The sequence below is a fragment of the Ischnura elegans genome, chromosome 2 (assembly GCF_921293095.1).
Source record: "Ischnura elegans chromosome 2, ioIscEleg1.1, whole genome shotgun sequence".
Taxonomy (NCBI): Eukaryota; Metazoa; Arthropoda; class Insecta; order Odonata; family Coenagrionidae; genus Ischnura; species Ischnura elegans.
Genome location: NC_060247.1, coordinates 32036202 through 32049894, shown reverse-complemented (window position 1 = coordinate 32049894; position 13693 = coordinate 32036202). Strand labels below are relative to the sequence as shown.

Genomic DNA, 13693 nt, shown 5'->3' with positions numbered 1-13693 from the left:
CAGGGGCAGATTGAGGTTTTTATTATGGGGGAAAGGCAGTTCATTACTTTCCATGGAGCCTTGCTGGTATGCAATACCTCTCAGCGATAATGCACCTTATGCCTGGCATGTATGAGCAAGTGAATTTTAGATCAATTATTTTTAAATATTGCTCGTTAAGCTGGAGAAATAAAAACTTTGATTGCTGAGCCACCTTATAGATAGCCATCTTTTCAATTTTCCCACCAAGTACAGGGCTCCCCACCCAATAATGATCTATGATATGATCCTGACTTATTCCCAAACTTTTTTTAAACGCTTACCAAGATAAACTTGCATTACCATGTACAGAAAATACTCTTACATCTCACTAATTAGCTACCTCTATTGCAAAGAGCTTGCATACATCTACATACTACATTAATACCTTTTAGCAGTGAATATAGTACACCCACAATATGTGAGAAAAAAGTACATAGTAATAGGGAACTCATATTTGAGTACATGTGACCTATTTTTTCCATATTTGAATCCTCAAAAACTGGAGGGTATTTCATAATTAAGAGTATTTTCTCTTAAGTGCTATAAATTACAGGAATATAGTCCTTAAGAGAAAACCCCCTACTTAAACACTTTTCAAATAATTTGAAAAAAAATATGGAGTGAATCAAATATGCATGCATATACAACGGTGTTTGGCGAGATGTTATGTACCTGTGTGTAATGATGCTGTGTACCTGATGATAGCGAAGGTGATTCGCTGAAACGCGTTGTACAATAATATATACTGTGGACATACACAAAGTTTTTCATTTATCTATGCATGCGTTTATAAGAGAACTAGAAAAAATATGTCGTAGGCTAAAAATTAATCAACACGGATTTCCTTACCTCCTTCATGGGCATTCTCAACTTTAAGATTTCACTATAACGTCTGAGGACATTCTTTGGAGCATGAATCTTCATGAAACAGAGTCCCACAGTGCTGGATTCTTCAAATGCTGGTTCCAACTCCAAACCTTCCAGCAATAGATTATTTTCAAAAATGGCCCTCTTATCTGCATTTGTCGTTAATTGGACAAGAGTGGTGTTTTCTGAATCATAGCCATGTATGGACCACACCAGTACAAAATCGACACTCCTAACTCCATCATTGAAATACAATGATGGATTGCATTCACGTCGCCACTGTGATGCTGATCTTTGCTGTCCATTTGCCTACAAAGAAGAACATGGCAAGTTGAAATATTAACTACGGTCAACTGGGATAACTTTGGCCCCGAGATGTATAAGGATTCATAGTTCTGTATTTTGCCATTTGTATTATCAACTTAGTTCTCGCATAAGGCGACAGGTAATAGCACTAAATTTACTCATGAATTAGTTTTGGTTTTAGTTCCATAGAATGGAAGGAATTTTGAACATTAACTGGTTATGTATACATTTATGCATTGCAATTTAATATGATTATTCCAAGCAGAAGTCTTGCTTTTTATTTTTACCCGAATAAAATAAATTTACAGGTTTAAATCAAGGAACACTTAACAACAGCATACTACGAGTTAATTCATGAGGGTATCTTTGCTCTCACTCATGGTTTGGAACAAGATTTGTATTTTTTATTATATTCGGCCACGATTATCCCAATTTAAGATGACTTTTAAAAAATCCTGGTTGTTCAAATAGTCGGGAGGTTCAGAAACAACCTTAAATTGAAGGTATGTGATCCGTTAATAATTTTAACCACATTATAAACATTATTTATTAGTTTTAAAATTAGATAAGTTTGTTTGTTTCAGAGAAATCATGAAAAGTAGGGCCAAAGTTACACCAGTTCATGGTAATCATTTTCTGGTCATAGAGTTGGATAAACAACAAAATTCACATTTTTCATTTAATACATTGATTTGACATTTATTATTTCATAAGCACAATATAATTTGGGTGTCAAAATTTTTATCATATTCAGGAGAATTTGTTACCTGCAAAAGTAGAATTTGTAACCCAGGTTGCCGTGAATAAAATAATTGTTAAGTGAAAGTCAAATGGTTTGTCTATTCTGAAATGGAAAATTTTTCATAAAACTAAACCCTAAAAGTCCGTGATTTGTCAACAGATGTCACCTTTACTGGCTTAATTTATAAGTTACATGTTGTGTATCATAGAGGCATTTTTGTTTGACTTCTGAACCTAAATTCAGCACTGTATGTAATCAATTGTTTACCTGGCAGCAATGATAGTTCATGATTTATTTTGACTCACATAATATCAATTTTCATGCCTATTCACTTACATAGATAGGCTAAAAATAATACACCTACAAGAATATTTATATACTGAAGTTTAAAAGCAGTCTCACACCCGATCAAATGGGAAAAGCAGACGAAGGTATGCAAGGAACACAGAGCAAGCAGAGGACTAGGTAGTTATGGGCCAGTAGTTGGTTCTTAATTATCCAAAGGATTTCCCAAATGATTAAAGATAGTTTAGATTTAACCTTCTAGCGAGAATCTCTTCGGTACCAAACAAATTGTGAGTAGTATCAATACATGCCTTTAGCACTCACTCACTCACTCAATGATTCATTTTGCAGATTAGTTTGGATAGTTTAGGGTACAGCTCATCCTGGAATAAGCATGTGGATTTCACACGTTTCATGTGGTAGGGGGGAGAGTTCCTGTCCCTGTGACACCATGTACCTCAAGGATTTTTGTTCAGGGGTGTCCCAAAGCTTCACCCAAGACTAAAAACTTGAACCCTTTGATCAGCATCCACATGCTCTGCTTACAATTACATAGTACATAGTTTATCGCACTCCCAACATGACACATGTACATCATATTTCTCCGACATAGTCCCCCTCTGAATATAGTCCTCCCCCCCCTAATATTGAGGCTTGAGTCTCAGGAAAAAATTTTAAAAATGGATTTGAATATAGTCCCCCCTTTACTTTTACCATGGGCATTTTTGTAAAAAAAAAGGGGGGACTAAATTCAGACAAATACGAATTTACTGGCTTAATCTGAGAATTCATCTAGTAGTCCTCGAGTTTTTCTCACATAATTCAATGATAGTAAAGGAACTGTGGTGCATATGCATATGAAATACATGGCCATAATTTTCCTTCGTATTTAACTCAAAACTCAATCTCAATACATAATCGCTAGGTATCATGGAAAACAGAAGAGTATTCAATGGTATTTTTACAATTACCTTCCCAGGAAACAGTATGCAAAACATATGTGATGGGATAACTAGCCACCAGAGGCCCTTCATTCCTCATCCTCAATGAGGTGCACCGACGTTTTGAGGATGATGACAAGTTTAGACCCATCTGTCAATAACCTGCTCCCTCCACCAGAGAAGTCTCCGGTCCGAAGGAGATCAGGGTGGAGGGATCCTGAAAAGGCAGGTCAGGATTCATGGCAGAAAATGACCCTTTTTAGTAACCCTCTAATGGGAAAAAGATGGCTCATGGCACAGAATTTATCTATTTACCCAGTACATCTCTGAGGTAAACTTTAGAGGATCCCTTGGGAGTATGTTACAGGGGTAACTCAAGGTTTCTGATGACCTCTGTTTGTATAGTCTTACCCATTGGCGCACATATGTAGACTGCGCATGAGGGTTGCAGTTTGATGAGTTTCCTCCATTCAATGGACTGATTCATTGGTGATTAAGATTCCACTCAATTACTAAGAGTTGGAACCCGAAAGTTGGTTTGGGAAGGTAAGGGTAAACTCACCGCATACATAACCACAGATGAATGAAAGTCACGCATTCAGGGTAGGGAGGCCACTTCCTTTCCCTGGGCCACTTCACATTCTGAGGATTTTATTTGGGAGTTCCTGATGGCTTCAACTGGGAATTGATGCCAAGGCCCTCAGATTAGTAGCAAAGCACTCGACCCATTAGGCCACCACACTTTCCTAAAGACCCCACTATTAAGGACAATATCCCAACATCAGCAGAAGATGATTCTTCTGCAGCAGACATTGCAAGACCCTTTACCAAGATAATCCTGAAAAGGCAGGTCAGGATTCATGGCAGAAAATGACCCTTTTTAGTAATGGGAGAAAGATGGCTCATGGCACATTGCATGACCCTCTAATGGGAGAAAGATGGCTCATAGCACAGAATTTATCTATTTACCCAGTACATCAGTACATCTCTGAGGTAAACTTTAGAGGATCTCTTGGCCTGTACAGCCTCATCTCTTGAGATGACCTTCCCGAGTAGAGCACAAATTAAGGAGGTGAATCCAAAATTCTCTGATGATGAACCTTTTGAAGAGTAATGCAGAGGAGAGGTAGCCTGACAAGCATTTGCAAAGTCTAAATCACCTTACAACACACCAACGCCAACTCAAGGGTCCTCCAATGGATCCTGTGTGAGCGTAGGGTCAAAATTGCCCTCGTTTAGGAACCTTGAGTTTGCAGGAAAGAGTCAGATGGCTAAAGTGATAGAGGGTAAGATGTTCCCCCTCAACAATGTAAACAGAGCTAGAAAATATGCCTTCATTCATGGCTTAAGGGATATGCCTGTATTAGGACACCTTGCGGAACCAGATCAGGTGTGGTCTGGTACCCAGCAGATCCTAATATAAGGAGAGAGATTATCTGCTTTGACTTCAAATCCTTTGACCTGCAAAATCTACACAACTTAAGGTTTCACATTTTACTTCATGGAATTACTGAATAGGATAAGAAACTTTGCTTTATACATTCCACAATTTATTTTTACATACCAGGATTTCAAAAGAGTAATTATCATGAATGAGTTAAAAGACGAGAACTTGATATTAATGAGAAAGTGTGTAGTTATCAGGGCAATACTGAGATAATGACACATAGTATATAAAAATGAAGAGTGGAATGTACAAAACAAAGTTTCTATGCCTGTCGTTTCTCTCATGGGAATTCTGATTATCAGACCCCTCCAATGGCAGATCCAGAATAGGGACAAGGGGGGTTAACCTACCAGCAGTGGTGAGGGTTCGAAAAAAATAACAATTCTATCAAGTGAAAATTGGATACATATCCGCCACTGCACCCCTCTTAATTGCAATTCATGTATATTTCACCGCCGTTCATCTGGCAGGATTTGAATATTACACATGCTATATGCATTATTAGCGCAGGTTTGAGGCTCTCAACCAATTGTGGCTTCATTGAAGTTGTCTCTCCCTCGCATTGCCATCCTTGATGGACCGCGAGGGAGTATAGTACCATTAGCCTCAGTAAAATTTCCATGGGATTCAAAGAACATGGATGGCTTATTGGTCTGCACTGTGGCCGGAAAGCCAAAGATCCGTGGTTTGATTCCCAGTCCAGGGGAATATTTTCTCATGGCATTAGGGTAGTTTCCTTCATCAAAGAAAATGAAAGGCATTGATTGCGATTCGTTACCCACCATTAGTGCATTCATAATATACAAATTATTTGGTTTAGAAATCCCAGTTTAGACAAACGTCAATTTTAACCTCATTTGAAAAAGGCCAGATTGGCGCCCATGCGATGCCACTCCACGTGACGTCACAGGGACCTAGATTCTATAAGAGTAGATAGGAGTTTTACATCGTCTGAGATTGCCAATACATGCACGAGGCACAGAGCTCAGTGAAACATTTCTTAAAAATTACCTATTAAAATTGCCTATGGTCGGAAAATTTCCTTCGTTTTATAGGGCATTAATAATCCTATTTTAAGCCAAGCCCTACCTGCTAGCAGGGTACTCAACACTACCTCCATGCTCGGCAGCAAGCAGCCTGCATCGTAGCGGCATTCATAGCCTCGCACCCTGGTGGCCTCACACAGCACAGCCAGACGTCACACGGGCTTTTCCCAGCATTCATACTTAGCCGTCGCATTAACATTTAATCACGAAAAATAGATATCGTCGTTTAAAAATTTAAAAGCATGAAATATGTATGTACTCCAGGAGTAATAATCTTTCGATTTAGGCAATAAAAAAATAATAGGAAACCAACCTATTCATGCATTTGACTGGCTACACCAGAACTGGCTCCTTCACAGGAATCACTTAGTTTTCTCAGCAATGTGGCTGGAAAAGGTACTAAATTTACACCGTAAAGATGAACCCCCTTTCAACCATTAAAAGTCCAAACTTTGCACCTTAAACACATTTGCACACAAACATATCCTTGATGCATGTTAAAAGGACAAATTTGTGCTGAACATACTCTTATCTTGAGAGCATGCAGGAACCAATTGCATGTTTAGGAAGTTTTTCTTAATATTGAGGGAGTGTTGTGGCACAGTGGGAGGACTTGTGGGCTACTGATTGAAAATTCTTGGATTCAAATCTTGGGTGAAGCCCTTGGAATTCATATATCCCAGATAATTATGGCCCTGGAAAAGGAGCTAGATGCCCCCTACCCTGAATTTGTGGTTTTCACATTCTTATGGATTAGTTTGCAGTAAGTAAGCCCTCACCAATCCAATCAGCCTTACGCCACTGTCATACTAGGCTGTTTAGCAGCCACTACTAACCAGCCACTATCACCATTACCCAGTGGATCTGGTACTGTTGCTGTTGACAACTTGAAAACATTGAGTGTGTGCATGCAAAATGTCATCTATTGGTGTGAGTCATGACGTTTTGTGGCATGTGTTAAATATTGGAGTTAGAGAATGTCTGAACAGATGTCGAAACAGAAGAAAAGGCGATGGTGGGTTAGATCCTGAATATTAAGAAGAAATGATATGAGGGCATCAGCAAGACTTATTTTGAAGAAGACAAGACAAGGAAGATCTATCATCTTGTGCGAACATTTTAATAATGTTAGTTCCTAAATTAAGTATCACAGAATAACGATTTCGTTATTCTGTGATAAGTTTGATTCTGTGATATTTACTTGTAAATAACACTGCATAAAACTAACTAGACACACCTTAACTCACCAGCCACTAGTGAGCTAGTAGGGGTTCACATTGGCTGGCTGGAGCCAGCAAGGAGATCACGTGACTACCAGCGGAGAGTTAAACCTGTTCAACTTCTGATTGCGGCTGGTTAACACTAGCCTGCAGGCAATCACCAGCCGCTGGTTCTGGATCAGACTAGACTTCTAGCTGACAATATTACCAGCAGTTAGATAGAAGCAACTGCTAAACAGCCCGGTGTAACTATGGCTTTAGAGTTGAATCATGAAGCGAGGGAGGGAGCCCCCAAAAATACATCATTTGATAACACCTGCAATGCTGCAAGCAGGCATGGGGTATGCTCACACAATTTCACCAAAATAAAGGCATAACATGCTTGAGCAGAGAGCCATCATGTAAGAAATCATTCTTAGTTCAATGATTATTTTGGTGAATAAAGGAGAGCAGTCATCTGTACATCAACTTAACGGGATTCTCTCCCATTGCAGTGTGTAATACTGTTCGACAGTCAACTGTTAAGGCCTGGTTACACGGTACATTAACACGTACAAGTTAATGTACGTTTGCGTGAATGATTTTGGTGGACCGGAATGGAACATGTACGAATGCATGAACCAAATTAGAACAGGTTCTATTTTCCGTTAATGCATTCGCACAATTTGGGTGGTTACACGGTACATTTTCGTGTTCAATCACACGTTCATACATTTAGAAATTAACCCGTACGTGTTAATGTATCGTGTAACCAGGCCTTTAGACTTGCATTAAGTTAGATCCTATGTCAGTGGTCTTTGGATAATTTAGTGATTTTTTGATCACATTAAGGTACACACCTCAACACAGTATTATGTTATGCAATCATGATTCAATCATGCATGCAACCTCCACTTGCTTCAACCTCTCTAGTTGAAAGAATAACCACTGCCACTAGCACCACTCAGAGCAGCACCAAGAGTACATTTGAATACAAAAAGTTGATGTAAACTTAGCATCACAATGGACCAAAGTATCCATGCGAAGTAGGCCTACAAAATATTAACATTACTCTTTACTCCATAGGCCCCTTTTCAAAATAAATCAATTAATAAAATGTCATGTTAAGGGGAAAAGCAAAGCTTTTTATTTTTTTATATTTATGAGTCACAAAGATAAAATTGAAACTTATAAGTGGTATTGAAATTTCTGGTAGGAGGGTTTTGCAAATAATTTCAATGTCCAGAATATATTATCCCACAAAATGATGCCATGATGCAAGTTTAGATGTTCTTCGAAGAATTAAACCGTATGAAACCAGTGGCGAATGCATATGGGGGGCGCAGGTGGCGTGCGCCTCCCCTTGTGGGATCACCCGAATAGCCAAACATTGCAGAACCACTGTTGTAACTTTCATACAGCATAAGATGGCACTGTCTTTAATTAATGTATAATCACTTTAATTAAAACTTTCTTAAACTTTGCATGTGACTTGATTCTTTTTTATTACGATAAAAGTAAAATCCATTGCGCCCCCTTGAGTTTTTTTCTGTATCCGCTAAAGTATAATACTTTTCATTTAACAATACGAAATGTATTCATTTTATTCTGAAGATGCTGATGTCCGTAAGGAAACAACAACAGAAAAAATTAAAACATAATGTGTAGAAGTGGTGTATGCGTGATCATATATTTCATTATTGGAATTTACAGAGAAGCAATAGACGTGCAATACCTTGTGTAAAATTTGTCCTGTTTTACTAAGTAATAACAAGAAGTAATATATCAATGGAATACCATGAAGTCACATGGTATTTTTCCATAACTGAGCCACCAAGAATTTAAAATCGTTATGAATTTCAATCCCATTCCTTTAACGTTTTTGTGTTACAAATCCACAACATCAGTGTTTAGTGAGTGCAATTACTACACTCCGAGGAAAATTTATGCCATTGCACAAAGAACAATCTGTATAGACAGAATCATGATTTTGTACAGAGCATCTAGATGCGCATTGTTTGTAAATTGTCATTATGAACGATACTTACACTTGGCTGATGAGAACCATCTCCAAGATTATGATCACCTCCAGCAGAAAATTTGGGATAATCCATCATTTGGATTTCTTCCTCGGCGTCACTCATCTTTACGTATTTCTGTGCACCACTTAAACCACAAAGACACACTGAATAGGAGTTCTCTTATCCAGACACATAACGTAGAATTTCACTTGTGATATACTACTTGCCCACTTTCCACGGCATAGGCCATGTAAACGCAATTGACGCCTCAAGTGAAGGGTGTTACACCTAGGATTAGACTGTTATGCATACATCCCCTCAGGGAATGATATACTCCTTCGGCCCATCGATAATCTCACTTTAGCCCCATTAACATCTAACTCTGCACGACATTACGAAGTTTGCTCGCACCGCAAACACATTGACCTCAAGGGGCATTTCATTAGTCAATTCATTTCCTCGATGCATTCTGGGAACGTAAATAAGAAACACATAAAAACATCATTTCATCATACAAACTTTATACCAATAACTGGACCACTATATACAAACAGTCTAATAGAACAATAAAACTACTTATTCGGCTCCATTAATGATGGTGATACATTTCTTTCAAAAACCGTTTTAGGCACAAATTTCTTATCCTTCAAGCTGTCGACGTTGGTCAAGTCCTTTCCCAAATCCTCTTTCAGCAACCTTTCCTCCCTCCTTTCTTCAATACTTCCTGGTTCAACAGGAGTATACCTATCAGATAGTCTGCTCTCCAACTGATAACCAACAAAGCCTATCACTGCAGCCACCGGTAATGTTATGTACGGAGCGTATATTCGCAAGAAATTGAAAAGTACAGGTAGCATCGCGGTCACAGACTTTTCAGCATTACTGTAGGAAAAGAATAACACTTCACATGAGAGAAACGCTTTAAATTTACAATAATACAGTGCCTCAGGACTTAATCGCCTTACCATGCACATAAATTTCGACGAGACCGGAGATGAGTTTCTGGAACAGATGAGAAACGAAAAGCGAAAGTTAAAGCGCGGGATTCATTTTCTGTTGTTCGTGGTTATTCGCCGTTCGTCAGAGCCATCTTCATAAGATTCATTGCAAGTCTAGAAAAGGGGAACTACGCACTTTCTTTTACCGCTGCAAAATAAACTCTAGTCTCGGTAAATACTCAGAAGATTTCTTATATTCAACACTATTTTGGGTGTTAATTATTTTCGAATATATATAAGAGGGGAGTTCAAATGCGCGTAAAATGGCTGAGAAATAGCCAGAGGAAGTTGGGTCAAGGGGTCCCAACTCCTTCCTCTCCCACCAAAATTTATGGGAGGTGCAGCCTTGAGTGCACTTCTTCGAAATGAACCCCCCGAAACTCATTCCCCTTGCACCGACTAAATTTCCAGTTTGTGCGACCGCAAATTTATTTGCTCTTGAGTCAAACAATCATACTAACTATATCGATTGCTTGTCTTTCATCTTCTGACGCCTTTATTTTATATAATATTTTTACACTGAGTATGATTTAAATAAAGCAACTAATGAAAAAGTAGTATTTTACAATTGCCAAAAAACTTTTGCTATATGAGTCTTTTTTTAATTACCCCTTTCATATACGCTTCTCGACAGACGCGAGCATTGTGGGGACCCTCTAAGCATGTAACAGCTATATACCTTTCCTTCAATGGAATTTATGGAGACTTCTGAATTCCTGAATTAGATTAAAACACGCTTAAAAGATGCGGGTCTTACTGATTTATTACGAAGCATTAAATTCACTAAATAAAAATTTTACGACCAAAATAAAAATTTCAATTGAAGATGGAATAAAAATTAAAAACATGAATCTTACAGGGAAATGTTTTTAGTTGAAGAGGAGCATGAATAACTGATATGAGAGACACGTGGAGTGTACGTGATCCCTCGTGGAAACTAGTAGGTTGGAGCCGGGGCGCAGCTAGGAATTAAGGATTGGGGGGGGGGGGGGTTTAGGTGCAACTGATACCTGGGTGTGTGGGGATATGGAATACCCACCAGGATAAGCGGTAGGTGCGAGATTAATAAATTTCGGAATTTTAAGATAAATGGTTCAAAATGGTCAGTTTTACGGCTTTCTGAGGGATATTTTATCCCACGTGGGATGGAGGATCCCACGTGGGAATACAGCATCTTGATGGATCATCATCATCAGATAAGGAAGAAATAAGCGATTGGTACTACGATGACTATATTCAAATAACTAGAGTCAGTGACGGATACAGAAAAAACTCAAAGGGGGCGCAAAAATATCTTGATGTACCTTTACTTTTGTCGTAATAAAAAAGATACTCCGACTCTGATGTATGTTATAGGTATTATTTCCAAGAAGGTTTATTATTTAATTTCTAATAATGATGGTAAGATTTGTTTTTCTATTAAGGAAGGGAGATGTTATATGTAGATATCGTTATGTTTGTACTTGTGTTGCCACCTACACTAAGGTGTTCTCGTTGATGTACTAATGCTGGTCATTCGTACGCGGTCGCCATTCTTGTGAGAAATTGTACCAATAAATACTTGTACAAAAATAAAAAAATAATCAAAGTCACTGGCAAAGTTAAAGACAGTTTTATACACATGTACAAGACAATGCCATCTTATGATATGAAAAAGTCACTATTGTGGTTCTATGATGTTCGGCAATGCGGGCGGCCCCGCAGGGTGAGGGTGCGCGCTCCCCATATGCATCCGCCACAGACAAGAGTCACCTGTAGCGGCTGTAGCTAACCCATAGTGGCGAAAGAACCGGAATAAATGCATCGCGCGAATTCCACCAAAGAATTTCTCTTTAAAATCGAGGTTCCCGAATGGGGTCCAGTCAGCTTGTTCTCACCAGGTGTGATATTGCTTTACGTCACCAGTATGTAGCCGAGATGTGCTACGAACAGCATCAAGACCTTCCTTATTCATCCCGTACTCATGTTTCTCGCCTCATGAAACAGGTCTTTACAACTTGTAAATTTTTACGATTCATCATCAGCCAAGCTCGCCCGACATCTCTCAAGAACATTTTCACGATCGTAACGCGCGTAAGGCGGTAGCATAGTTCACAGTCAAGTTTCGCCAAATTATTATGATAAATATTTTTTTTTTAAAGCAATATATTAATCTTCTTCCTCCATCGAAAGTTCGTAAACATTCAAAATCATGTTCTAATCATCATAATCACCCAATTAAATTCGTCATGCACACTTATTACCTAGACGGCATTCCCAGCCCTGCGTAGGTCTATACGATGTGCATTACAATTGATGACGTATCTATGCGGGAAAACGCAGAGAAAGTGGTGGCTGAGATCCTCTTCGTATTCCACTTTCACTCTTTCCTAGAAGACCATTCATAAATTGAGGAAGGTTCTCCTGAACTTCTACCAGCTTTCTTTTCGGCACCCGTGCGATTATCGGCCGTTCAATCCTTCACAAAAACTTGAGTGAGATAGGCATGAAGAAACAGTATTTTTTATTCGGTTATCAGATTTTTTGATAGTAATACGGAACCATTCTAAAAATATTCAAGGCAATCAATAATGAATGGACAACCAGCTGCTCCAAAAGCTACACGGAGAACGTCTTAGAACATCGAATCGTCAAACGTCGAATCTTAGAACATTACCACATTTCCAGGACTGACGCAAACGATATAATGTAAAAAAAAATTCAGACGAATAGGTGAGGGAATTCGATTCCCCCAAAGCAACAAAGGACTTTAATAAATGCTAGATCGCAATCGGGAAGTAAAATATTACAGATTAACGGTTGATATTTAGACACCGTCTGCCACACGCTTTTCGAGGTGGTCTCCAGGGTAGTGTAGAGATGCATATGAAAATCCAAATCCAGGGGTACCCACGAGAATGGAAGGAGGTTGATGGAGCACATTGGGCCATTAAAATATTTTTTTGGAGACTAAATTTGGAGTGAGGAATACAGTAAAAATAACTTTAAAATAAATTACGAGAAATATCATTAAGTTGGAAGGAAGCGAGGCAATGCAGCTGTGAGGATAGAAGAATAGACACAAATTTTCGGTGGAGGAGCCTATATATCTATTTAGGAGAGTACTTTAGTAGTCACGCCAGAGAGTGCATAGTCTGTGGTCACGGTCAGGCTTTGATGAGTCGTCGGGTCTATGAGTAGAAGGTGGGGGTAGGCACCCATAAAAAGCCAGCAGGTATTTAGCGCGAGCAAGCAAGGATACTCTGCTTCCTTTCGAGACGGTGGAGTTCTCGCTTTAGCCTTACTCTGAGGATTTAGCATGACTGCTGTATTGAGTCCCAAGACAAGAGTCCTCTAGATTGCTCTCTCAACACTACTTTCTCATCATGTTATTATATGGCAATATAGAGGACTCTGTCCTAAGAGTTTCTTCCAAGACTCTTCCGTGCCTCTGTACGAAGCATTTTTGAAGGGAATTCGTTAGGAAGGGTCTCTCTGATATTCACGCGCTCTCAGCGCCAACCTTTTTCGACCCTTCCTAGCGGGGACTGCGCATTATCTTGGACTCCGCGGGTAGTTGGGCTCAGTGACGCAGCGAGGGGGGGGGTTTTGGGGGATAAACCCCCCCAGAGCTCAGAGAAATTTAAGTTTAATCCATTTTACTTATTTGGATCAGTATTACGTATAGAATAGTGTTAGGATTTATCAAATATCCCTTACAAAGCCGTAAAACTCGCTATTTTGAACCATTATTCTTAATTTTTTTCCGGAGGAAGGCCTCCGCAACTCCTGCTTACCCTGGTGGGTATGCAATACCTCCACACACGTAAGTATTAGTTAC

At 39.1% G+C, this 13693-nt stretch overlaps 2 protein-coding genes across 2 annotated transcripts in view; both read right to left on the bottom strand.

The window, feature by feature from the left end:
* Window positions 1-9240, bottom strand: part of LOC124153556 (anoctamin-1-like) — a 43347-nt gene extending 34107 nt beyond the window's left edge. The window contains exons 1-2 of the mRNA XM_046526789.1: window positions 8903-9240; window positions 871-1197 (exon numbers count right to left, since the gene is read on the bottom strand). Of these exons, the coding sequence (XP_046382745.1) occupies window positions 871-1197; window positions 8903-8998 (423 nt within the window). The 5' untranslated portion in view covers window positions 8999-9240. The remainder of the gene's footprint in view (window positions 1-870; window positions 1198-8902) is intronic.
* A 136-nt stretch (window positions 9241-9376) lies between these two features.
* On the bottom strand, window positions 9377-9950 carry LOC124153557 (small integral membrane protein 12-A). Its single transcript, XM_046526791.1, has 2 exons — window positions 9841-9950; window positions 9377-9757 (listed from the first exon to the last, which is right to left on the bottom strand). The coding sequence occupies exon 2, from the start codon at window positions 9730-9732 to the stop codon at window positions 9448-9450; it is 285 nt and encodes a 94-aa protein (XP_046382747.1). The 5' UTR covers window positions 9733-9757; window positions 9841-9950; the 3' UTR covers window positions 9377-9447.
* Between the last annotated feature and the right edge of the window lie 3743 nt (window positions 9951-13693).